Raw genomic sequence first — 27,436 nt, 5'->3', positions numbered from 1 at the left:
CACAAGATATTGTCCTTCCTAGTGAGGTTTTACTGTGCACTAAAGAATGAACACAACAACCTGAAGCATGGGTAACCATTTACTCATCGTACTGCACTTGCAAAGTTCCGGTGGTAAGCAGACCCTTACGAACAGTTTGATTGTAGCAGGGACATAATAGTGCTTTGTAAATGCTTTGGATGCCCAATGACATCAGCTGGCTGTTAAATTCACAGCAACAAGCCCAATAAAATAAGCAGCAAATTCTGATTAAAGAAGGAGCCGAGTCAGCTCGATGGTTTGCACGTATTGGATCAACGCCATTGAGGAACAACGCTGGTTAAGAGAACCAAACCTGTAGTGTATGTACCTTTAAGAGGAACTATGTTTTTGAAGCCCCTGTGTACTGTAGTACCAGTAGTGACCACTCGGGTATATAAGCCTGTATAGCGTCTTGTGTAGTTAGTTCACCTCCAGACTTTGTGGCAATTCCCAAGTTTTTTAAGGCAAGGCCGGTGCCATACGCAATTCGTCCAGCTGTCGAGGCAGAGCTGGAGAATTTGGAAAAAGCAGGCGTGTTATCCAAGGTAGATTGGAGCGAGTGGGCAACACCCATCGTCCCGGTCATGAGGAAAACGTTGAATAATGATAAATCTGAAGAAGAGAGAAAAATTCGCATCTGTGGGGGCTTCAAGGTGACTGTAAACCCGGTTCTTCACACGGTACAGTATCCTCTTCCGAGGATAGAAGATATTTTCGCCTCACTATCCGGAGGGAAACGTTTCACCAAAATTGACTTAGCACAGGCATATCTACAGATGGAGGTTGAGGAGGCCTCTAAAAAGTATCTCACGATAAACACACACAAAGGCCTTTACCAGTACAATCGACTGGTTTTCAGAGTGGCATCAGCTCCGGCTATCTGGCAAAGAGCTATGGAGCAAGTCCTGCAAGGGATTCCGGGGACTCAATGCTACCTAGACGACATCCTTGTAACAGGAGAAAACGACAACGAGCACCTTGCCAACTTGGAGCAGGTGCTCACGAGGCTGAGAGAACGGGGCCTACGAGCAAATGGCCCCAAGTGCGAATTTTTCCAGAAACAAATATCATATTGTGGCCATGTCATTAACGAAGAAGGGTTGCATAAGTCACCTGAAAAAATTGAAGCGGTCGTAAAAGCCCCCGCGCCTGAAAATGTCTCACAATTAAGGTCGTTCCTGGGATTAATAAATTACTATCATAAATTTTTACCGAACTTATCAACTCTTCTGCACCCTCTTAACGCACTGCTACAAACGGGAGTAGTTTGGAAATGGAGCGAAGACTGTAAACGTGCCTTCCATAAATGCAAAGGCTTGATCACGTCCAGGGAAGTGTTGGCTCATTACAACCCATCACTGCCAATCAGACTGGCGTGCGATGCATCCCCTTACGGCGTGGGAGCGGTATTATCGCATAGATTCCCTGATGGCTCGGAGCGGCCGATAGCTTTTGCGTCACGCTCATTGAACTCAGCTGAGCGTAACTATGCCCAGATCGACAGGGAGGCACTCAGCCTGGTGTGGGGGGTGAAGAAATTCAACCATTACCTACACGGACAAAAATTTACCTTGTTGACTGACCATCAACCCCTCGTCTCCATATTCAACCCTAAAATGGGCGTTCCCATTATGACAGCGCAAAGGCTACAGAGGTGGTCCCTTTTCCTAGGGGCACACCAATATGACATAGAATACAAAGGAACAAAGCAGCATGGGAATGCTGACGGGTTATCGCGCCTACCGTTGCCAACGGTAGAAGAGGCGCCTACAGTGGACATGTTCCACTCGACCAGTGGAATGTCTACCAGTGACAAATTCTACCATTGAAAAGGAAACGAGAAATGACCCGACTCTCACGAGTCTGCGATTTAACGGTGAAGGGATGGCCAGCACATGGCGAACCACTGTTGCCAGCATTCTCGCAAAGAAGAGAACAGCTGTCAGTGTGCCGAGGAACCTTGATGTGTGGATCCAGAGTGGTGATTCCACCCAAACTCCAGGATAAAGTGCTAAAGGAGCTTCACGAGGGGCATCTGGGTGGAGTGAAAATGAAGAACTTAGCCAGAGCGTTTGTGTGGTGGCCAGGTATCGATGGAGACATCGAAGAAATGACCAAGAGCTGTCTAGGATGCCAGAAGGTCCAAAACGCCCCACCACAAGCCCCTCTACATCCATGGGAGTGGCCCTCATCTCCATGGCAAAGGGTACATATCGACTTTGCTGGTCCATTTATGGACTCAATGTTCTTAATCGCGGTGGATGCACACTCCAAGTGGCCGGAGGTAATAAAGATGTCCTCCACCACCACGGAAAAAACCATCACAGTATTAAGGACCATATTCGCCAGGAATGGGCTGCCTGAACAGATCTGTTCTGATAATGGACCGCAATTTGTATCCGAAGAATTCAGGAAGTTCTTAAAAAACAATGGGGTTAAGCACTACACGTCCGCCCCATACCATCCCACCACCAATGGATTGGCTGAAAGGTTTGTCCAGACCTTCAAGAAGGCCATAAAGGCCATGGGTAATGAAGACATAAATCTACAACATAAGGTAGATAACTTCTTGTTTGCGTACAGGAATGCAACACATGTGGTTACAAACCAAACCCCCGCCATGATGTTTTTCAATAGAAGACTAAGATGCCGGCTGGATTTGGTCAAGCCAAACGTCAGAAGGGACGTTGAGAACCGGCACTTTCAAAGCATGAATGAAAGGCCAACTAAAACCTTCCAGATAGGTCAACCAGTTTTGGCCCGGGACTACCGTACCGAGAAATGGCAGCCTGAAACTATTTGCACACGACTAGGACCGCTGATGTATACCGTGGACATTGGAGAAAGCATAATAAGGCGCCATGCTGACCAGATCATAGTCATCCGAAAAAGGACAACCTACACCACAACTCTATACGCCTAGTGATGAAGCAGAGATACCCATAGTATCTACCTCCGATCCGGTGATACTGGAACCAGATGAACCCGACACTGGCATTGAAGCCGAATCAACCTTGCCAAAAGAACCTACTACACCACCGAGGTGTTATCCGGACCGAGTCAGGAAGCCTCCAGAGAGACTGAATTTGTAATTGATTAGCTTCAGCAAATGTGTAGATTATTGTTCTTGTAAAAATGTTATTTAATGATTACTTAAAATGTTATGTACTATTTATCTAAAAGGGGAGGAATTGTAGTGTATGTATCTTTAAGAGGAACTATGTTTTTGAAGCCCGTGTACTGTAGTACCAGTAGTGACCACTCGGGTATATAAGCCTGTATAGCGTCTTGTGTAGTTAGTTCACCTCCAGACTTTGTTCAGTAAACACTTGTTAAATCAACTCCTGCATTCCGTGTCTCCATTAACACACGGATCTAACAGTGGCGACGAGTTAGAAACGAACTTACCTGCAATTCGGCAGCACCTCAAGGAGATCGATTCCTCAGACGAAGGTCGAAGCAAGAAAAAAAAACTGTGGTTTCACCAGCTAAACGGGCTGGTGGTAGGTAGTGCACGGATCCTTCCTGGGCTGCGGCAGGCTGGGGCTCGATCGGGTGGCTCTGCAGCGGGGCCGGGCAGCGAGTCGGAAAGCAAAAGCAAAGAGAGAGAGGGTGGAACACTCAGGAGGCAGCCGGTGCTGCAAAGCAGGACTGCGTTCGGACCGAGCAGAGGGAGGGGAAAGTCCCAGAGGGTCCGCTCCACGACGGGAACGGTTCTCCAAGTAACGGAGAAACTACTTAAAAGATATATATATAAAAAAAAAATTTTAAATAGAAATACCGCGAAAAGCTGCAGGTCGCAACGGGAACCACGGAGAACAGCGTTGGCAGCAGCGGGAAAGCGCCATCTTGACTCGGCGGGGAAGAAGGAAAAGCGCGGGAGGCGCCATTTTTGATTTTCAGGATGCCGAAGACTGGCAATATCACTGCTTTCGATACTGATATAGAGGATTGGACCACATATGTGGAAAGAGTGGAGGTATATTGCAAGGCGAATGAAGTAACGGATGATAAAAAGGCATCGGTACTTCTAAATCTGATGGGCGCAAGGACATACGGGCTGTTACAAAACTTGATCACTCCAGCCAAACCGATGGACAAGAATTTTAAGGAGATTGTTGATACCTTACAGGAGCACTTAAACCCAACACCGCTGCTGATAGTGGAACGATTCAAATTCTTCAGGAGGAATCAGCACAAGAATGAAAGTAACGCTGATTACCTCACCGAATTACGAAAGCCAATTCGGGGCAGGACTGGCAGATTCTCTACGAGACAAATTCGTCTGCGGTCTCCTAAGCGAAGGAACACAGAAAAGACTACTTTCTGAGAAAGATTTGACACTGGACAAGGCTTTCAGTGTGGCTGTATCATATGAAGCAGCAGCAAGAGGAGCTGCAGAGATACAGCAAAAGCCACAGGACTTCGGCACCCATGAAATGACACGGGGCTTCGAGAGATGTTATCGCTGCGGCAGATCCACCCATGACCAGAGGGACTGCTGGTTCAAGGACAAAGCATGTAGGCAATGCGGAAAGATGGGACACATTGCACGTGTATGCAGATCTGGAAAAAAATCCACCGACAGTAAAAAGGTCAATAAGGAAAAGTACAGAAAGGTACAAATGATGACGGACGGTAGCTCCGAAGACCAGAAGAGCGATAGCGACTCCGGAAACAAGAGACTAAGCTGTCTCAAATTACATAATGTAATTGCCAAAGAAGATTACCAGACCATTTGGGTTACCCTCACGATAGCAGGGTCCCCAGTCAAAATGGAGCTAGATACAGGATCAGCTCTGACCGTCATAAGTCGACCGGATTACGAGCGGCTATTTCCACATATACCTTTGAAAGACACATCCATTATCTTGAAGACATATACGGGGCAGAAAGTATACCCCAGAGGGAAAATAAGGGTGCCTGTTGTATACAATGGCAAGGAAATACAGAAGTTATATTTATACGTTCTGCAAGATGGTGGTCCACCGTTGTTGGGACCTGAATGGATCAGAAAGATACGTTTAGACTGGCACTCCATTCAGGCACTGACGGTGACCAGTAAGAAAAAAAATGATCATGACGTCATACCTGGACGATTAAAAGAAATCTTGGCTAACGCCAAAGAAGTGTTTCAACAGGAACTAGGAACCCTGAAAGGCGCCACCGCGGCATTAACACACGGATCTAACAAAACCCACTGTTCCAACTTCTTCCAGTAGTATGATAGAATTCCTCCTCATTTCACAGCATAGTTTACTCTCATACCTCCTGCATATGAATCATTTCGGCCTCCAGCACCTTCAGCTTCTTCTCATTTTCTTTGGATTGGGTCAGGATTTCCTCTCGAGACATGCGAGCTTCATCCAGTTCGCGCTGGTAGTCTTTCAGCTGAGCCTGCACAAGACAAAGAAACAAGAGAATGTTACAAATCAGTCAAGTACCGAATTGTATTCTCTCCCAATCCTCCCCTCCCAAAACAGGAAACACATTTCTTGTGTGGGACAGATGTAAAATTCCACAGACGAGTTTCCAGTCTGTGCTGAGTTAGCTAGAGTAGTTGGGGAACTACAGCTGGCCTCAGCACCACTGTTCCTTTTAAGCTGCACGGCCGTGCAGCACGCCAGGGGCCCCGCGCAGCCGGCTTTTAAACTGAAAAAAACTCATGCACGGAATTTTGAACGGGCTGCGCAGCCTGTTAAAGGAGCCACGCGGACCAAAATAAAATTACAGGGGACATCGCTCAGCACCACTGTGCCCAAGGAGGAGCTTTCCAGCGCCCTCTGTTGAATTTGAGAGTCTGGACACCAGGTGAGGGCAGCAGCAGGTTCGGCCATGGTGCCATCCTCAATCCAGTCGGCTGCTGACCATCACCTTGGCTACTTTGAATGTGCGTTTGTGTGGAGGTATGGGGGGGGGGGGGGGGGGGGGGGTGCTGCCAGCACCTTTCGTACTGGACTCTAGCATGGAGGGGGGGGGTGCAGACAATTAGCAGAAAGATCCAGACAATACCCTGTCATCCAACTGAGCACAGCTGGTGGAAACATTGCAACTCTTGCAGCAACAGGAAGAATTTCTTAAAGCAGGAATTAATCCAGAAGAGTATTACAATTTAGGCGTGCATACATCTTCCAACTTGCACTATGAATAGCCTGAAGGAAAGGGGCAAATGTTTGTTCTGCTTGGATAAAGGTTAAAACATCTATCCCTCAAGCAAAGTAGTTATTGCCATCTTAGTCAGGAGTTCACCAGTACTCTAACTACTTGCATGTTGGGAGGAGCATTTATTATATGTCAATGACAGAGCTTCAGGTAAAATCTCCCTAAGCCTCATTATCTCTAAAAATAGAACCTACATGTTATTTAGGATCAATTAGCTGACACTTTTCTGAGGCACCAATAAGAACATAAGGATTAGGAGCAGGAGTTGGCCATTCGGCCCCTCGAGCCTGCTCCACTGTTCAATAAGATCATGGCTGATCTTCGACCTCAATGCCACATTCCGATTTGGAAAATTATTACAAAGTCTGTTGAGACTAGTGAGCTACGGTATGGCCATGGATTTAGCTATGCTTTTTTTAAATGACTCATTTTGTTACTGGTTACCTATTTTTGTGACTTTGCGTCCCAAAGCATCCTTTGCTACGAATGTTTCTAATGAAATGCGCTAATGAAAATTGAGCCAAAGCAAGCACCTTTGTCTCCTTTAAATCTTGACGGTTGGAGCAACAACATTTTTTTTTTTAAGCAATTTGTCTGTTTTACATAAGAAATAGGAGCAGGAGTCGGCCATTTGGCCCCTCGAGCCTGCTCCGCCATTCAATAAGATCATGGCTGATGATCTACCTCATCTCCACTTTCCCCATATCCCTTGATTCCCTCAATACCCCAAAATCTATCGATCTCAGCCTTGAATATACTCAACGACTGAGCATCCACAGCCCTTTGGGGCAGAGAATTCCAAAGATTCACAATCCACTGAGTGAAGAAATTACTCCTCACCTCAGCCTTAAAATTATGCCCCCTAGTTCTAAACTCTCCAGCTGGGGGAAACAACTTCTCAGCATCTACCCGGTCAATCCCCTCAGAATCATACATGTTTTCATTAATTTTCATTAAACAGAAATACAGATGGGTTTTGCTCGATTGAAAAATAACCTGATAAATGGCTCAATGTGACCTACCAGGTTATGTTCAAGAGTTCAAAAAGTTTTCAATGCCAGATTAGGCTGCAATTTTTTTTTTGGAGCAGTTTTACCCAAATCAGTTAGGTTTTAAAACTGAAGCCACTAATCCAAATATCACTTATTCCCAAATTAATTGATTAAGCAAAGCAGCCCCAAAGCCTACTTTTGTAGAATTTGGTTGTATATCTAACTTGTGCTGTATTATTAATTCTAAATTTACACTATATTCTAAATTATCTGAGCAATTCAGTTACCACAAGGGGCACGGCTGTTTGACTGATGGAGTCAGATGTCTCCATTGTGGCAGTACCCAACAGTGCTGATTCTGTGGTAGGTCCCAGTGTGTACTTCTGTGAATTTGATGCTCAGCTAGGCAAGAGGTGCTAGCACTAGGAAATGGAATACAGCTGGATTTGGACACTGGCTGCCAAAGTGAAAAGCTGGTATGCTAACTCACTGCACCACCCAGGCATGCTGCTGATTTCCACTGCCAGTTGTTGAGCACCTGCATGTACCAAACATCCTTCAAGAAATTCCACAAACAAGAGGAGTGATCTGGGCACAGAGACCTCAGTGTTGAGTGTTCTACCCTATCCCGATGGTGACTGCTGTTGCTTACTTGAAGTTTGCGAAGCTGCTTGATGGCTTCCTCGCGACCTTTGTTTGATGCTTCAATTTGACCCTCCAAGTCCTTGAAATCCATCTCCAGCTTCTTCTTGGCAGTAACAGCCATGGAACGCTGCTTCCGCTCATCTTCCAGCTCAGCCTCCATCTCACGCACCTGGAATACACACAACGTTAGCAACAGATAAAAGAAGTAGTTACTGTTTAGACAAACCGTAATAACAATGTCCAATAACAAATGTCTAGCATCTAAACCAGATATAGTCCTCCTAAACCCACTGAACATTTGACAAAAGGAACAGGAAAAGGCCATTAGGCCTAACAAGCGTCCTTTTTTGATAGATCAACCCCCACCTACTCAGCAGATCTATCAACCCGTTTTTGTTCCAGAAGGAGATCGAATTGTCTCAAACCCATTTCTACACTCTGCTCCAATGGTCTTTTTTGGCAACTTACTCCAAAAGTCTTAACAGTTTTATCCAACTCTCTTCTTTCTTCTAAATTTTTGACTGGAGTCCTGATATTTGAACCATTCGTATCGGTGAACAAATTCCCTGGATCAGCTTTATCAATTCTTTTCATAATCTTGCAAATTCAAAGACTCCTCTTCCCCACCACCCACAAAGTAAACCAACTCAACATCTTTAACCTTTGCCCATAACTTAAAATTCATGGCGCTCACCTCTATACACTCTCAAAGTCATACTTGCCTGCTTAATCAGCTGTCTCCTCTTCTCCTCACTCTGCTCATCCTTGCCCAGCAGGTCTCTGTCAAACTGAGCTTTCATGGCTTGCAAATTTACTTCCAGACGTAGCTTCGCATCTTCAGTGGCCTGGAGCTCATCCTCCAGCTCTTCCAGCTGAGTCTTCATCTCCTCCACCTGCTGCTCCAAAGCACGTTTTGACTTTTCCAGCTCATGTACCTGCACACAAATAAATGGGATAATGTAAATTAGAGCAGATTAGCAACACCAGTATCTTTCAAGCACTGCGACAGCGGGTCATCTATTACCAAAACAGCTCCATTATAGTAAGACATGAAGAATGGTCATTTTGGTGATCTATATTCCATCAAAGAATTGAGGAAAGAAAAAAAAAAAGCACTATTTTCCACAATAATCTATCAAGAATCAAACTAACTGTATAAAATGCATTTTATACAATGATACTAAGTGGTGTATTTTCTATTTAAGATGTTTCCAAGAGCTCCCTCAATGGCCTGGTAGGTGAAAGTAGCACGAAGTTGTAGAGACCAGGTGGTCTCCAGATTGATTGTGGGTTTGCACTGCGTTAGTGGATCCCAGTAATAGCAGCAGTTGAGGCACTGCAATTGGCCTCAGTGCCCCAGACTAGGGAGCAATGTACGGCAAGGCAGTCGGAGTGCTAATCTTGATCGTTGCCCAGCGACCTCTAGTAGAAAGTGTGCGTGTGTGGGGATATTATGCGGGATGACGATCAGGCTTGGCTGTGAAGCCTTTGATGGTTGATTAGCCTAACACGAAGAATGGCCACTCAGTGAAGTATTGGAGGGCTGTGGATCGATATCCACAAGAATTGGGGAGGAAAGGGAAGAAAAGGCCAGCTCCCTGAACCCTGCTACAGGGGGGCATCTACTTACACTCTTTCCGACATCGTCCTTGGAGCTGACCAGGTCTTCCATCTCTGTACGCAGCAGCTTGCTCATTTTTTCCATCTCCTCTTTTTGCTCCATAGCCGCCTCCAGGGCACGGGTCAGCGCCAGGGTCTTGGTCTCCTTCTCGCGTGCCTCGGCCTGTGCACGATCCCGTTCCTCGGAGTTCTTTAAGGAGACGCTCTTTTCCTCAGCCAGCATCTGAAACAGTAAAAATTGACCCATTTAACAGGATTGCGCTTTTAAAATAAAACACAAGGATAATTGCAGTGCTCAGACTATTCATGGAACACCTTAGAGAATATTCTTGGGTTAACCCAAATACAGTACAAACAAGTTTCAAGGTTAGGCAAGATAAAAGCTGAAGTTGATTGGCCTAGAACTGGTGAGTTATATTTAAATATTTGGCGCAATATATTAAACCTCAATGATGGATAACCACAGCCACAATCAAAAGTAATAAATATTATTTCCTGCCACTGGAAACCATCAATTCAGATGGTACAGCTTTCACTAATTGGCAGATTACATGTATAAACTAGATGGAACTCTGAATTGATACAGTGCATGCATTTCTGGTGCAATGTTACTGCTTACATAAAAACCATTCAATAAAATTTGAGTTAGGATTTTGCAACTTCAATAAACTTCCAAGTTTCACACCAAAAGTATTGCAAGTTACAGGAAAGGTTCAGGACAAATTTTATTGCAATCTCGAGGTTAGGATGTGGATGCTGAGTTGGTCCTCCTTTGGTCATCCAAAAGTTGCACTTTAATTTTGGATCTTCCATTTTTGCAAAAGCACTTAATGTTTATGTTCTTTTATAATCAACGGACATTGAATGGTTTAAAAACCAAGTGATGGACTTAGGATCTATCGCTCTCACGCTCACCTGGTCAAATTTCTTTTGTTTCTTCTCAAGGTTAGAAACAATCTGCCGTTGGTGGTCCAGCCCCACAATCAGATCGTCCAGCTCCTGCTGCAGACGGTTCTTGGTCTTCTCCAGCTTGTCATAGGCTGACGTTTTCTCTTCATAGCGCTGCGTCAAGACCTCCATATCTTTCTGCAGCTTCCTCTTACCTTCCTCGGTTAATTCCAGTGATGCACACCCTTCATCCTGGCGCTTCTTTGATTCAGCCAACTGAAATAACATTAACCAAGAGTCAGTGAAAAGTCAACTTCAATCGATTCTGCCTGCGTATAGATAATTGTAGCGTGTGACATCAATTCAACACAATTTATATTAGTGCGTGGTAGGAAAATCGTTCACTAGTGTTTACAGTATGACTCTTAAATCTGTACTGGGTGACAAAAGGTGTGCATGTGTGAAATGGGACGAATCCTAATGCAGGATAACTAGATATAGTATAATGTCCTACCAATTAATTGCATAGCATTTATCGCCTGTAACTTTGCAGCAAGTATGAGGGAATGCCAAGTGGATTTTGGTGATTATATTCGCTGAAATCTTAAAAGCCTTCAGTAGCTTCAAGAACAGCATTCTTAACATCACAATGAATAAACCCTTCTGACCTTTTTTTCCCCTGCCATGGAGATCACTTTTGCCATTAGCAAACAAATGACAGATACACAACTGCAATGACAAAACTAGGGTTTGAACAACCTGGTGAAATACATGCAGTGCATTGTAGCGCACCCCAGACCAATTGATAAACCATGTCCATTTCTACTTCTCCATATTGGCGAGTTGGGTGGAGTAACAATTTCACAATTTGAAGCAATACAATGATTGGAGTGTAGGACTACTAAAGTAATCACACTTGCAATGATTGATCAAATTTGAAAACCCATAGAGGAGGCACTATCATGCTGTATCACAGTGGGCTCACCATCTATGGCCCTCGGGCTGCCAATACTCACGAGAAACGGCCACTTGGAGAGGGGACTCGAGGGCTGCCAGTGGGAGCTGATGCATAACAAAAACAGCACAAAAGAAAAGTTTGAAGACATTTTACCTGAGACTGGATGTTGGAAATCTGTTTCTCCAAGTTTCTCTTTCCTTCCTCCTCCTCTTCCAGCTGCTCATGGAGGCGATTGTTCTCATCTTCCATGTGCCTCAGCTTGGTACTAAAAGCCAACTTCTGTCGAGTCTCTTCTTGAAGCAGCTCCTGCACAAGGGATGAGAAAATAGTATGGGGTGGGGGGGGGGGGGGGGGGGAGAAAACAGAGCAAGGATATGGATTAGTAAGCAGTACTACTCAAATCGAGCATTCCTAGGTATGTTGCTCCCTACACTGAATTCATAAAACATCCAGGTATCTGCACTGGAGAAACTGCAGACACTTTCAAACTACCATTATATTTCATTTTAACAGAGTTTTATGACACTCAGTCACAAAATTGGAAATCAGGCTATCCACATTCCTACATGTTAAATTTGTGATTCAATATGGCTTCCCCTTGCACCAGATGGGCCTACATTCCTACCCAAGACTACATTATACCTTCCCTTTTTCTTCAATTGAAGTCATATTATTTCCTCTACGGACAACTGTTCCCATTCTGCACCAGTATACTTCTGTCACCTCCAGCCAAATACCCATTTATCTCATTCCTCCCATTATAAGCACAGTGTACCCTTTCTCTCTCTAAAAATACCCCGGCTCAGTTCCCGATTCAGCTAACACTTCTCGAATAATTTCTTTGTGAAGTAGGCCAACTGAGGATAAATCTGTCCTACCTTTTAATCACGTGCCCTACAACCTTTGTACTTATCTGTAGCTACCATTCTGATAGAGCAATATTTAGAAAGTAAGAGAGCTGCACTTCCAGTTCCATGTGGATCTGCTTTTAATAATTAGACTTTAAATTAGTTAAAAAAGTGTGCTTAAAAACCGGACATCATTATTTTGGTTCGTCATTAGCATTTTGGTAGCTTTGAAATGAATTCTAGATAACCCACAATTAAATTACTGCAAGAGAAACAAATTAATAACCTTATCGGTAAACAAACAATGTAAAGCCCAATTTATCATGCACTATAAAATAATAGTTTAGGTAGTGAAACTCATTTTAAAATGAAACACCTCTTTACTCAGTTTATAGATTAGTCATTGGAGAATAAGGGGCCCTTCACAAAACCATTCAGATCAGTTCTTGCTTTCACACACCTGAGCGTCCTGTAGCTGGGACTCCACGGTGCTGTGGTCCTTGGTTAGTTTAATGGTCTTGCTTTCCGCATGATTCATGAGGGTAGTAACGTTGTCCAATTCACTCTGCACATAAAGCAAACATGTCGGTAACCTGGCACAGAATACTCCGCTTAACAGTAAGGCTGAGTTATGAACATGTATCAAATCCCCGCCATAGAATGAGGGCATTTTATCCCCCCCCTTCATCCACTTTGATGTATGGGTCGGTTGCTTCCTCCAATGTCTTTCAAACCCAAAACAAGTGCCTGTCACCCTGTTGTGAAGCACATTCGATAGTGACTTGATCAATCAGCTCTTTAAAACTGTGACTCTGGGGACTAGTAAACTAAATGACACCACTTCTATTCTAAATCCTCTTACCAAGGTAAAGGAATGTTCACAATACTTTCATATTAAGTAATCAACTAGCAATTTGTATTTTTAAATGCTTTTCGTTCGAGCTTCCTGATGGCTCAGTGGATACAAGCACCACATGGTGAGATCGAGCCGTATGAACCCAGAGAGCCCTTTATTCACATGGGTCACATCTTCCCGGCCGTGATAAGCAGTCTAAGCACTACAACCAGCTTCAACGCTCCTGAGCTAGGGGGAAAAGGAGTCAGAATTCCTGCACCTCACTGCTGTCCCTAATGACCCTTGCTGGCAAGTAAGTGCATGTGTGGATAACAGGCAAGGACCAATTGTGCACGGCCCAGACAGCTGCTGCTCCCATCTCGAACTGCCCAGCTCATACAGCAAGAATAGCCACTAGGGTAAGCAACCATCGGGTTACTGCCCATGAAACCACACCCCAGGGTGAGCCACACCAATCTAAGGGGGGGGGGCCTACAAGAAAATAAAATGGTGGGAAGACATTATGTACCCTACACCACTTCAATAGGGAAAGAGCTTCAAAGATTCCAATAAAGCAAGTTCAAACCGCACAACTGCCCTCAACACACTGGTCCACAGGGTCCAGTTACAGCAGCTGTCATTCCTATATTCAGGGTTCAGATCTCATCCATGCCCTTAGGGTAAGACATGGAATGGAAGCCTTGTACTTCTACACAAGAATGGTGGGAAAAGCTGACAAGCGGTCCCCTCACACTGCCCAGCAGCCAGCTCTGCAGTGGTGTTGGCCGATTCTGGGTGTGGCTTGCTTGACTATGGAATGGTGCGAGTTAAACTGTAAGTGTCTCTCAAAAATTGAACTGCACAACCATTATATTCAACTGTTGGTCCCCTCTCCCAACCAAAAGGTTCATTACATTCCTCAGATATTGATCTCATTCACCTAGCTAGTAGCAACACCTAGCTTGTGCAGTTACCTGAAGCTTGCCAACTTTCTCAGCGAGCTCAGTTCGGGCACGATCTCCATCGGTGTTTTTAAGCTGCAGCTCCTGGAACAGGGTCTCCAGCTTCTTGCGCTTGTGCTCAGACTCGGCTTTGGCCTGCATCAGACGCTTCACCTCACTGCTCATCTCATTGCGTTCACTCTCCAAGCCCTGCTTGGCCTTCTCCACTCCAGATTTGAACTGCAGGGAGAACAACATCTGTCAGTTTAGGTTTGTCAGAACCTAGCTCAGAGCAAGGTCCAAAGTTACAACACCCATTTCCTCTATGGACAGACGAATATTAATTGGGTCAGTGTTCAGATTTTCAGCAATGAGATTTTACATAGGTCAGTCAAACAGCAACAAACATGCATCACTATTTACTCTGCACCATGGCAAGTTAAATCCTTCATCATCTCTTTTTCATCTATCAGACCACACTTGGGAGTACTGTGCACAGTTCTGGTCTCCATACTATAAAAAGGACATAGAAGCACTGGAGAAAGTGCAAAAAAAGAATTACAAGGATGGTACCAGAACTGAGAGTTTACAGCTATCGGGAAAGATTGAACAGGTTGGGGCTTTTTTGTTTATAAAAAAGATTTAGGAGACCTGACAGAGGTCTTTTAAAAATTATGAATTAGTTGGACAGTGTAGATGTGGAGAGAATGTTGCCACTTGAGAGAATCCAAAACTAGGGGCCATAAATGCATGATATTTCCCTATTGGCTTCATTAGTGACTAAGGAGAAATGTCTTTACACAGGAGAGTGGTTAGAATGTGCAACTCGCTACCACAAGAAGTGGTTGAGGCAAATAGCTTAGATGCTTTCAAAAGGAAACTAGACGAATACATGAGAGTAAAGGGAATAGAAAGATATGCGGAAAGGCTGAGATGAGGTAGATGGAATGGGAGGACACCCGTGTGGAGTATAAACACCAGCACAGATTAGTTGGGCTGAAGAGCCTGTTTCTGGGCTGTATATTCTATGTAATTCTATTAACTGGAATCTGCAAAGCAGAAGAAAAGGATCTTTGCAGGTTCATGTGACTAAGCCCCCAGTAGCAATCTTCCTTTCACCAATGTAGGATACAAGGCTGTATGTTGCATTATATTATCCGTTTGTTCAGTAATTATGGGATTTTTCACTAGTAGGCATTAATGGCCTGCAGAATTACTGAACTTTATCATATAAAAAAATCCCCAAAATATTCAAGCCACCAAAATAGTTCCAAGTATACTAATCGACTCCCAGTTTATAGTGAACAGTGTGTGCATGACTGATAACCAGACAATAATTCCCTTAAATTTCTAGCATCAGGTAACTGGGATGTAAAAACTGAACTGCAAATCATTACTCAAATACAACTCATTATTGCCACCAGCTCATTTGCAAATACCACATTATTATGGACAATAGAAAAACAAAGTATATTTTGTAATGTCAGAAAACATCGTTAAATAATTAGAAGCGCGACTTAACCAGAACGGACTATAAATTTCAGTGTTATGTCAGCATGGCGATTAAGATAGCATGACGCACAAAACAGAACAAAAGTCATACTTGTGAATTAATCTCAACCATTTTTGTTGCTCCTGCCTAACGCTTCACAGGGTTGTAAGAGTATAAAGGAGTCTTAAATTAGCTGCAGTCGGTAGCTGGCAAGCTCCCGATGGATAGTGATCAGTATGTCGGTGTGGTAATAAATGTCAATTTTTTTTTCCCCAGTATTCCACATAGTTCAATTCTTTACTCTTCCGAACTCCACTTCCGATACCAACAGAGACACCAACATACCCGTTTTGTCTGTTCCAGTTGCTCGGACAGATCTTCCACAATTTGGGAGTGTTTCAGTCTCATTTCTTGGATCTGCACTTCATGGGTTTTTGCCTCTTCTTCCAGAGCTCTCTTCATCTGGCTCACCTCATGTTCACGCTTCGTTCTTTAATGATTTTAAAGGGGGGGGGGGGGAGAAAATAGAGCATAACAGAGAGAAAGGTCAATTGTCAAATATGGAGAAAAATAAACTCAGATTAATACATTTGTACAGGTACCCAATTTATTGTATTGAAAGGGATACCAAATTCGATCTGGTATGCAAATTACCCCATGAAGGGAAAGGGTCCCACTTATAAATTTTTTCATCCTTGACTCTGCCCGAGTCAGTCAGATGATCATGCATTCAAGCCCCACTGCTGGACCTGGGCACATAAACTGACACTCCAGTGCAGTACTGAGGGAGCATGCACTGTTGGAGGTGCCGTCTTTCAGATGAAATGGCCCTGTCTGCCTATTCAGATGAACACAAGATCCCAAGGCACTATTCAAAGGGCCAGTGAGTTCTCCTGGCCAACATTTCTCCCTCAACCAACGCCAGCAAAAATACTTCAACTGTTCACTGCTATCTGTGGGACCTCGCTGCGCGCAAATTAGCTGCTGGGTTTGCCTACAAAACAGTGACTGCACTTCAAAAATAAATTGTCAGCTGTGAAGCACTTTGAGATGTCCTCAGGATATGAAAGGCACTACATAAAAGCTAGTTTAACAGCCTCCACAGATTGGTACCAGTGGCAATACTAACCAGTCCAATGCACAAAGTATACCAAGCTCTTTTTGGGGCCCCAGAGTGCAAGTTTATAATCAATTGCTTAATGGATACCTGATGAGCTCCCTCTGGGAAGCAGTATGCCTCAGACCAGTTGATCTCCAAATTTGGTTACAAATGCCTCGGAGGACACTTCTGCATTTGGCATGGACAATGCAGCGTTAATTCCTTTACTCTCCCTTCCCCAATAACACTATGTTAGTTGAACCATTTGAAACACAATAGGAGAGTAGACTCCGATCACGGAGAAGCTTCCGCCAAAGGAGCCCCGAGTAATAGCACCAGTAGAGACTGCGATGAGAAGTTAGATGCTGCAGTTGAGCCTCGAAACATGCAAATATAGTCATGACCATTCTAATAATTACCTGAGTTCCTGCTGGGCAGCTGTTGAGTCAAGTGTATCTTCCAGTTCTGTTTTCAAAGCCTCCAGCTCCTCGCCAAGGTCTCTCTTCTGTTTATCAGCCTTATTTCTGGCCATTTTCTCAGATTCTAGATCCTCCTGCAGCTCACTAATTTGAGATTCCAGCTCACGGATGTTCTTCAGGGCAGCATTCTTATGAGCAGCTTCTTCTTCTATTCTGTAGAACATACAAAGAACCACTTCAAAACAATAAAATTGGGTTCAACACACACTTCAGATGCTTGCTGGACTGGTCAGCATCAGTGTCTGGCAGTTGCACATGCAGCGACTTTTAGCTTGCCTTGGCCAGGCCATTCGGCAGGAAGCTGAAGTTAAACATTGACAATATTTACATGCCGCACCTCCATCTAAAATATGTGGGCCTCCAGGAGCCGAAAGACATGGCTACTTTACCAATTGATACCTCCCTTATTCTGAGCAGAGGAAAGAAGCACACACAACCCTGCTGTATCTGCATCAAAATTACTTCCACACTGGCAATAATAGGCCTTCAATAGAAAAGAAATGCGAAGGTAGCTACGGAACAAAAGCCATCTTCTCTGTCCACACTCCTGCCACAATTTTTACCTGGCCAGTGCAGCCTGCAGTTCCTCCTCTTTCTTAGCCAACTGTGCTTTGAGCTCCGCGATCTGTTGTTGGAGCTCAGCAATCTGGTCGTGCAAATCTGATGAGTCTCCCTCCAATTTACGACGATTCTTCTCCAGTTCCTGTCGCTGCTTCTCCTCCCTCCTCAGGCGGTCTGTCAGAAAACAAGATGTACTGCAATGTAGAGTTTTAATTTATACATCTTAAAACCCATCGGTGCCTCAAGTCAACACCGATCATTTTCAGGATGGAAATGGGGTACTGGGCACAAGTGATTTGCATGCTTTTCCTGTGGACCAATGTTGCTCAGATGAGCCACCTCGAGGCATGAACCAAATACAACAATCTAGTCTACATTATTTTCTCTTCTGTCTCCAAATCTTCCCCTCCAAAAGGGAGAAGAGTTAATTTTTGTGGGCCATTCTACTCACAGGCTTCAAACTAGCAAGGTTCCCAGACTGAGGGAAGTGAGTTGGAATGACCTGTAGCCTTGGGACTCGACCTCTCAATGGTCATACAGGTTTATACCCCTGAAAATGCTTCTAAAATAAGTTGTGAAAATTGCAGCAAACTCTGCCTTCAAAGATAAATTGCTGAGCAGCTTCCTACCCTATTCAGGATCCACAAGTGACATTTGCCAACACAGCACCAAACTTTCCACTAATCCTACCCTTTGGCTGTTTCACCACCAAGCACACAAACTTTTCAAGATGTATCTTAGAAACACCCCCAACTACTTAAGAATCAATGCTCCCGTACTGAAACGTACTCGCAGGTATGTTAGTGTAGTGGTTATGTTTCTGGACTAGTAATCCAGAGAACGCAAATTCAAATCCCACCCTGGCAGTTTACAAATTTGAATTCAGTTTTTAAAAAGTTACCAGTAAAAGTGAGCATGAAGCTGTCGGATTGTCGTAAAATACTCACCGACTTACTAATGTCTTTTAGGGAAGGCCTACGTGTGATTCCAGTCCCACACCAATGGGGTTGACTCTTAAGTACCCTCTGAAGTGGCCTAGCAAGTCATTCAGTTGTAACAAACCGCTACTCTATGCAACTAGTGATGGACGATAAATGCCATTCTTGCCAGTGACATCCACATCCCGAGAATGAATAATAAAATATTGAATATTCTGGGTGAAAAATCAGTGAAAATTTCTTACAGGGTACCAGAGTTCAAATGCCATTTGAGGCGAGGGGTTCAATGTAACCCACTTAAATGGAGTCTAATACTTCAGCACAAGACTATGACGAGCACTATGACTGATGAAACTGAACCAAGACTGCAAAAACATCTGTAAAATTGTTAATACAACCGTATACAATTTTGCGGCAGATAAACATATTGCTGACGGCAGTTCCTCACCTTCTAGATCTGTAATCATGGTTTCATGTTTAGCCTTGAGCTTGGCCAGACTTTTGGACTTCTCCTCTTCTTCTGCAAGGTTAGTCGTGAACTCCGCTATTCTCTCTTCCATAAATTTCTTTTCCTGTGGGTGCATATGCACAAAGTCTGTTTTATATACCGAGATAATGAAATTCATTGCTAGGGGCACTCAATAAGTTTTTTTTTAAACAAGAAAAAACTATGTGCTGTATGTAAAGACTTTTTAAAAGGTACTGGGCTAACCTTGAGGAGTTTGCTGCTCTGATCATCCAGCATCAAGATACTATCATCCATTTTCTTCAGCTTAGCTTCAGCAGTCACTTTTTCTAGTTGTAGTTTTTGTCGAGCTGCCTCCTCCTCTTCCAGCTGTTCCTCCAGCTCCTGGAAATGCAAAACAGTTCACTTGGATCATTACTACCCCCCATTCCTTAAACACACCACGTAATCCTTCACCTAACTTGGGGGCGTTCAACCATTTTCTCCACATCCATTCAAGGGCAAGAAAAACAGAACACCAGACAGGTATCCGATGTACTGACAACACTGCTGGAGATATATTCCACCAGAAATGCCAAATGCTAACTCAAACCTTTTCCACAGCTTTCACACCCAGTAAAACAAAGCTACAGCTTTACTAGCACATTTTCTTCTGCTTCCCAACTTCCTCAGAGTCTTCTGTGGGTATATGCAGCTCTTCGGTTCTTTCATTTAAAATGATCCGTTAAAAATTGAGCAGCAGTCCACATCAACAGTCAAGCTGAGTACCAAGTGATGAGTCCATCAGAATGGTAGACACATACCGAGACCTGATAGCTCCTGAATGCCACACTATCTGTCCAGCTTTTGAAGAATCTCAGGCTGTGAAGATTTTGGGCAGTAAAATTATTGGGACATTTGACAAATTAATCATGTAGCATGAACTCTTCTACAGGTCAAACAATTTCCCTCAAAAGCATCAATTAGTGTAAGACAGAACCTTTTTCTTTCCTTACAACCAAGCAGTGCTCATGTTCCTAACTTGGAGCGTTCAAACACTTTCTCGACATCTACTGAAGCGTAGATTTCAGAGTGAAAAGTTAAAGATGTTTTAGGGTCAACAGTATATATATGCTAAAGGACCACTGCCTTTGGGCTTTTCCATTCTAGAAATCTAGTGCATGCTAATTTTAACTAAGCAATATATTTTACATATTTTAAAATAGCCATTTTAAGCTCTGTTTATATCGGTACTCATTATTAGATAGGAAGCAAAAAAGTTTATCGCTACCACACTCTCAAGTCACGTAAAGGCAGATGTTAGGAGGTGGCTCTTTTCCCAGAGAGTAGTGGACCTGGGGAACAGGCTGCGAACGCTGAATCGCCGAGTTCATTCAAGTGAGAGCTGGACCTGTTTCTGGCTGGGCAGAGATCACCTCGTACAAGAGGTAGGTACTGCATAACATTAATCAAGGCCAGAGCGATCTCCTGGACTAGTTTCAATCGCTTAAGGGGGGTTTTCCAGAATTTTGTTTCTCTAATTGGCCTGGGTGTTTCGCCTCTCCTAGGAGATTATATGGCTTCCGGGTGGGGTGGGGGGTGTATTTATTGTGATGCACAGTACATCACATTTATATGGGACACATGCTGGATGGACCAGTAGGTCTTTTCCTGTCCGTCAGTTTTCATATGTTTGTATCGTACAATTCAATCAGTATGGAGATTGAACGTCAAGAACTGTTGCATTGTCAGCTTCTGCAACAAGCCCAGTATTTGATTAATGTACTTGGTAGGCCTTTACAACAACTGATTCATCAACAGTGTTTACTTTGACCATAGCTCACAAACAATTCCCATTGCAAACCAAAAAATAAACTAACCCTGGTCCCAGTGGATGCAGACAATGTATGATAACTTGTCTTGTAGTGAGGTTTGATTGAATGATCGTACACAAGTGATACCTAATAGACCATCAGTACTGCACAAACTCTCTTCAAAACATCGACCATTTTCCTGACAAATCTTCCTAGGTTTGGAAGGAGCAGGGAATTCAATACAGCAATTGCAACGCCCCATACCCGCCCAGCTTACCCTACAGAAGGATGCACCCACTTTACCTGGATGTTTTGATGCATTTTCTTCTTATCTGTAACTAGCTGCTGACAACGTTCTTCCTCCTCCTCCACTCGCGCCTCCAGATCATGCAGGATCTCCTCCAGCTCCTGCTTCTTGGCTGCAAGTCGTGCTCGCATCTCCTCAGCCTCTGCACACAGCTCAGTCTCAGCCTGTAGCTGCTCCTGTAGAGCAGACTTCTCAACCATCAACTGCAAGACAACAGGCAAGTTGGCATCAATAGGAGAGTTAAAGCAACAACCCCGGACCAACATCTCCAATTAGAGGAACACTATTCCCATTAGAGAGGTTATATAAAGGATTTTTTTTGGTGGGGGCTGGGGTGGATGTGGTGGTGGGTGGTTGGAAGAAGGGAGAATGTATTTTGCTCAAACTATTACCCAATATAAAACAACTATTTTCTTGTCAGCATGGAGACTATCCAGGTTACTTCAGTCAGGTCAACTACAAGGAATGTTCCCATTAAAAACAGTGTGGATATAACTTCAAACCGACCCAAGAGCCACTTGATCCCAATAAGATCATTTGCAAATTTGATAGATTTTAGTGCCGTTTCCCCATTGTCAGCTAATTCTGGATCATCCCTCAGATTGGTTTTGAAGTCACCTACTCCTCCTCTCATTCTATGCAGTGGAGCTACTCTGGAATGCAAAGGGACACTTTGTGGAAGAGGTTACTAGGGCTGCCTAGCCATCAGGGGACCCTGCTTTCAATATGTACACCTTTTACACTTTCCAATCCCCATGAATTATAATCCCAGTTAGCAATAACCACCCCAAAAACTGAAATTTCAGGTCACCTTAACCTTTATAGAACAACGTATAGACTGCACATTTTTATATGTTCAATAGCCCAAATGAACACTCACTTAACATATTTAAATCCTAATGATCACCAAATGGAGAATACACAATGGGGAACTTTTGAGCATAGACACTTCCCGTGCAGAGGGCACATTAATATTTGTAGAAACTCGTGCAACTCCCACCGTCAAAAAAAAGCTGGACAAGGGAGAATATATAACTTATGTAATCTGGACCAGTGACGAAGTTGCATATATCACAAGTGATGAAGCAAAACTGGAGAGATGTTTTATGTCCTAGTTATATAAAGTCCTTTGTAAATTTGAGCATTCACCATTTCTGGTACAATTAACTCAATTTTAAAAGTCAAAGCTACCAGACCCACCTTCATTTAAGCTCAGGCTGAATTTTGTTCAACTTGATACCAGAATCATCATCTAAGCATTAAAAACAGGACTTTTTAAAACTAGAGAAACTACTCTGCTGAAATTAGCCCCCCACCTCCCTCCAGTGAACACATTCAGTACCCAAGTGATGTAACAAAAGGGTGCAGTCGCCCTTCATGTAGTTCTGTATCTGTTAATGTTCACAAGTAGTACATTTCACTTGTGTTAGATCGTACAATGGTTACAGATCATGAAACAGTAATACATTCTCACAGGGGAAGGCATTCACCTGGGTCTGTTGCTCCTCCATTTCAGACAGTCTCTGTTCTGCTTGCAAATGTTTCTCCTTGGTTTTGTGCAGCTCGTCCTCTTTGGCAAACATTTCCTCCTCCTGTCGACTCACCTGCAGCAATGGCTTCACCTGTGTGCATGAACAGTGCAGTTGTTAGATGAAACAACCACCAGATAATCTCTCAGAAATGAGTCCAAGTGCTTGTGCCCACATGTATGAAAGGGTGAAGATGCGGGGTAATGGAACTCAGCCCTTCCACAGTACAGCATAAAGCACATCTCGTTCAGTTATGGCAGGATAGAGATTTAGCAAAGATCCCTCCTCTGCATTACCCTTTCGAAATCCCTCAAAATTCTCAAAAGAGCATCCTTAGTTGAATTAGTGATATTTTCCATTTTCCAGATACCCTGTATAATTGATGTGGTTTCTAGATTGAAATGCTGAATGAAACCAGAGCAAAAACTACTGTCTAAAAGCAAGGGAGTAATACAACAGCAGTATCACCTCGAAGCTCCTATATGCTATCTGCTGGGAAAAAAAATTTTATACTTCAGAAATATTCAGTTCAATACAAGCTTTAAACAACCAAATTCCATTCTTTTGGGTTAGTAGCTGCTTTTGGTCCCATGGTAATATTACTTTACCTCCAAAATTTAAGCTCAACTTCAATCTTACATGAACAAGTTTAAAAATTCCATTCTCCCAGTCTCTCTGTAGCATCTGCTCTGACGATACCACCGGTATGTCTTCCTTTTTCCTCAACCAAGGATTCCCCTCTCCCGTGGTTGACAGGACCCTTGACCGCGTCCGTCCCATTTCCTGCACTTCTGCCCTCATCCCTTCTCCTCCCTCCCAGAACCACGATAGGGTTCCCCTTGTCCTCACTTTCCACCCCACCAGCCTCAACATTCAACTGATCATCCCCCACCATCTCCAACGCAATGCCACCAAACACATCTTCCCCTCCCCTTTCAGCATTCTGAAGGGACCATTCCCTCCGCAACACCCTAATCCACTCTTCCATCACCCCCAAAACCTGCTCTCCTTCCCATACAAATGCAGGAGATGCAACACCTGCCCTTTCACCTCCTCCCTACCCACCGTCCAGGTCCCCAAACACTCCTTCCAGGTGAAACAGCGATTTACTTGTACTTACAATTTAGTATACTGTATTCACTGCTCACGATGCGGTCTCCTCTACATTGGGGAGACCAAATGCAGGTTGGGTGATCGCTCTGCTGAACACCTCCGTTCAGTCCGCAAGCGTGAGCCTGAGCTTCTGGTCGCTTGCCATTTTAATTCTCCGTCCCACTACCACCCCTCTGTTCTCAGCCTCTTACACTGTTCCAATTATTAGGCACAATACAACCTTCCGGACTCAGTTCAACAATTTCAGATCATAACCACTGTTCCCAATTTTTTCATACAGCAGGTGCTGGTAATGACTCTACTGTTGCCATTTACAGTTCCTCTAGATCCATCTTTAGTTTCTTCACTTGTCCCATTACCACCCCCTTTTGCCATGCACCATCACTTTTGTCATTTAATCTCTCCTGCCTTCCATCCCATCACAGACCTTTCCTGTTCTTTCCTCCCCACGCCCTTTCCCTGCCTCTGTACCTGCTTAAAAACTGTTACATCTCTAATTTTTTCCAGTTTTGACGAAAAATCATGGAGCCAAAATATTAACTCGGTTTCTCTCCACAGATTTAACTCGGTTTCTCTCCACAGATGCTGCCTGACCTGTTGAGTATTTCCAGCATCTTCTGTTTATATTAAAAATAGAATATCCACTGGTTGTAGACATTTACAAGTTACTATATGCTTTAATATCTAGGAGAAAGGGGAAAAACTTGCAAGCTCCTGTTCAGCCAAGCCATAATTTTTTTCCTGAGGGGTGGACATCGTACTTGCCTTTGTGAACAGTCTCCACCACTGCCAGTTGCGCAGTTTCAGGTAAGCAGCGCAGTTCCTCTGTATCACCTTCATGGCAGTCAACTGCTGCTGGTGTCTCGTAAAGGCCCTGTAATACAGTAGCAATTGGAATACAGTTCCCATAATCGCAGCTCAGCACCCGCTTGTAGTCATATTCCAAATTCTCTCTCAGCATCGACTGGTTGCATGTCTCACAGTAACATTTTTAGACACATGTAGGAAGTCACACAACACCAGGTTATAGTGCAACAGCTTTATTTGAAATCACAAGCTTTCGGAGCGCTGCTCCTTCGTCAGGTGAAGTGGAGAGAAGCATACAGGCACAGCATATATAGTCAGAGAAAACTGCCGGATGATTACAGGTAATCTTTCTAACTGCCCTTTATCACACCTCGGCAGAGAGATAATCACAGCAATCAAAGGTGTGAATGGTGTCCAAACAGGTCAGTCAGGAAAACATTACATCAAAGAACAATGAGGTGGGGTCACAAGGGGTCAAATGTTGCAGATGCTGGGGTCTGTATGAAAAACTTTGATTTCCAGCAAAGATTTTTGTTTTTTTTTCCTGTTTTTCATACAGACCCCAGCATCTGCAACATTTGACCCCTTGTGACCCCACCTCATTGTTCTTTGATGTAATGTTTTCCTGACTGACCTGTTTGGACACCATTCACACCTTTGATTGCTGTGATTATCTCTCTGCCGAGGTGTGATAAAGGGCAGTTAGAAAGATTACCTGTAATCATCCGGCAGTTTTCTCTGACTATATATGCTGTGCCTGTATGCTTCTCTCCACTTCACCTGACGAAGGAGCAGCGCTCCGAAAGCTTGTGATTTCAAATAAAGCTGTTGGACTATAACCTGGTGTTGTGTGACTTCCTACATTTGTCCACCCCAGTCCAACACCGGCATCTCCACATCATTTTTAGACACAGTATGGGTGGAGATTTTGTTCTGAAATTTGACAATTTACAAACAAAATCTTGGATCAAATACTTGGGACAAGTGGCATGTGGTTTGATCAAGGATCCCATTCCTAGTAAGGACTTGTGTGTTCAGACATGCGATAGTCATCAGTTGACAGAAGCTTTGGAACGCAGCATCAGTATTCTGGTAATGTTCATGTAACAGCATGTTCGACCTTCTTTAGAATGCAGAGTTGTGGCTGTGATTATCAACTCACATGCCTAATCAGCATCCCATTTAACGGTGACCCATGGAGACAGAAAAGGAACAGAAACGCAAGCATGCAAGGCAAATTGTAACCCCAGACTGGCAAGCACTTGGGTACAGATAGTCTGCCTCCCCTCGGTCAGCAAATTGGAACCCAAGCCAGGAGAACAGAGCAATATTTTGAAACCCAGCGATATTTCTATTTAAAAAAGACAGCGGCCTTAACTAAACGTGGGGCCTGAATACTGGTGTCTCAGGCCTCTCAACTGGATTCAGGTACTAAGGGGGGTAACCAGAAACCACATGCATTGAAAAAACTGACTTGACAGCAAATTTTTAATGAGTTCACTTGCACTGTAATATAATTATCTAATCCTGATTGGTTTATCTTTGGGGGGTTCGGTGAGGGGAGAAATAAGGGTAGAATAAATCGCAGCCAGTCAAACAGAACATTCAGAAGAGGAAAACATAGGATCTCCATGCATCAACATGGGATGAACAAAGTCAAGGATTCCATGGGTGATTTGTACCAGTTCAAACCACCAGTGAGCAGATAGCTGATCTCAGCCACACTGGCAGGCAGACAACACTGGAAAACACCCGAGGAATGGTTACTTAGTCTTCTTGGATGAAGATTAAATTTACTTAGGCCAAGCGAAGGGGCCACATTTCTACTTGCCCTTTAGAATTAACATGGCTTTTAATGAGGTTTGCCCACCGATTATTAAATGGAACAATTCAACAATCAGGTTCTTACTTTCTTGCCAAATAGCCTCTGCACAAGGCTTGGAATTCAATGATGACATCTGTGATCTTCAAGTCTCTCTCTTCCTCCAGATGAGCCAACACACCAGCACGGAAGAACACCTTACTCTGTCCAATCCGGTACAGGTTAGGATCCAACTCGAGAGCTTTGATCTGTAGTAAGAATGTTGCAAAAGCGGGGGGGAAAAAATTCAAGATTTTTTAAGGACAATGAAACTCGGATCCTGGCATGGATTGAGATACTAGATATCACTTGGGGCAGGCACAGAGCATTGTTAAGAGTTCTTGCTTCTCTTGGCTAGTCAATGACCCCTATTGGATGTGTGGACATCGCTTGAGAACAAGACAGGACGCTGCTGTAAAACAGACATTGTCTAGGCTCACATACCAAGTCCACTTGGTCATGGTGCCAGAGGGTGTTGGCACCTGTGGAACAAGCAAAAGGCTATACCAACAGAAAAGGGGTGGCAAAACTAGACAAAACTAGTAAACTGCTGCTTTATATCCAGAATACTGCATGATTGAACATCAAAAAATGGAAATCAATTTAGAGTTAGTTCTGAGCTACACGCTTCTTCTGCAACCATTTACCTAGGAACAATTTACTGAACATTTGATTGTGCTTCTTTAATCACCTGTTTTAGTGATCAAAAAGCTAGAAGAACCCCAATTAGTCCATATTCTCCAGAAGGTTAACCTGGCACTAAACAGGTCATCTTTGTTGGAAGTCCAGCTGCAAATTGTACTCCAACTATTTGGAATAATATTAAGCCCACAGTGCATTAACTATAAAATAAATTCACAGATCTGATGTATTCAGCGGAGAGCCCCACTCGAAGGGAGTACAGGTTGGTGATAAGTTTAGATAACTGATCCTCCAACCTACACTCTTCTGGTGCAGCAGCCACCTCCTTGTCTCACATAGAAAGGACAGAAGTGAACAGAAATGACATTTATCAAGCTTTCATCAGCCAGGTTACAGCATTACAAGTAGCTGTGGAGATGAGTAGATTGGACCATACATC

The 27,436-nt window shown here is 43.7% G+C and overlaps 1 protein-coding gene across 3 annotated transcripts in view; it reads right to left on the bottom strand.

Annotated features, from left to right (window-relative positions):
- Nucleotides 1–27,436, bottom strand: part of LOC147098781 (myosin-9-like) — a 148,368-nt gene that overhangs the window by 14,868 nt on the left and 106,064 nt on the right. For all 3 annotated transcript variants that reach the window (XM_085969461.1, XM_085969463.1, XM_085969462.1), the window contains 17 exons: nucleotides 26,404–26,564; nucleotides 24,453–24,561; nucleotides 22,536–22,667; nucleotides 21,042–21,248; nucleotides 19,192–19,329; nucleotides 18,928–19,051; nucleotides 17,544–17,715; nucleotides 16,921–17,133; nucleotides 15,748–15,892; nucleotides 13,944–14,150; nucleotides 12,595–12,699; nucleotides 11,440–11,592; nucleotides 10,356–10,604; nucleotides 9,451–9,663; nucleotides 8,543–8,755; nucleotides 7,828–7,989; nucleotides 5,290–5,418 (listed from right to left, as the gene is read on the bottom strand). In XM_085969461.1, the coding sequence (XP_085825587.1) occupies nucleotides 5,290–5,418; nucleotides 7,828–7,989; nucleotides 8,543–8,755; nucleotides 9,451–9,663; nucleotides 10,356–10,604; nucleotides 11,440–11,592; nucleotides 12,595–12,699; nucleotides 13,944–14,150; nucleotides 15,748–15,892; nucleotides 16,921–17,133; nucleotides 17,544–17,715; nucleotides 18,928–19,051; nucleotides 19,192–19,329; nucleotides 21,042–21,248; nucleotides 22,536–22,667; nucleotides 24,453–24,561; nucleotides 26,404–26,564 (2,832 nt within the window). The remainder of the gene's footprint in view (nucleotides 1–5,289; nucleotides 5,419–7,827; nucleotides 7,990–8,542; nucleotides 8,756–9,450; nucleotides 9,664–10,355; nucleotides 10,605–11,439; nucleotides 11,593–12,594; nucleotides 12,700–13,943; nucleotides 14,151–15,747; nucleotides 15,893–16,920; nucleotides 17,134–17,543; nucleotides 17,716–18,927; nucleotides 19,052–19,191; nucleotides 19,330–21,041; nucleotides 21,249–22,535; nucleotides 22,668–24,452; nucleotides 24,562–26,403; nucleotides 26,565–27,436) is intronic.

Source organism: Somniosus microcephalus, chromosome 28 (assembly GCF_052327205.1).
Source record: "Somniosus microcephalus isolate GS21.2 chromosome 28, FLI_Smic_1.0, whole genome shotgun sequence".
Taxonomy (NCBI): domain Eukaryota; kingdom Metazoa; phylum Chordata; class Chondrichthyes; order Squaliformes; family Somniosidae; genus Somniosus; species Somniosus microcephalus.
Note: the sequence above shows the minus strand (reverse complement) of the source record. Positions and strands in the feature narration are given on the sequence as shown.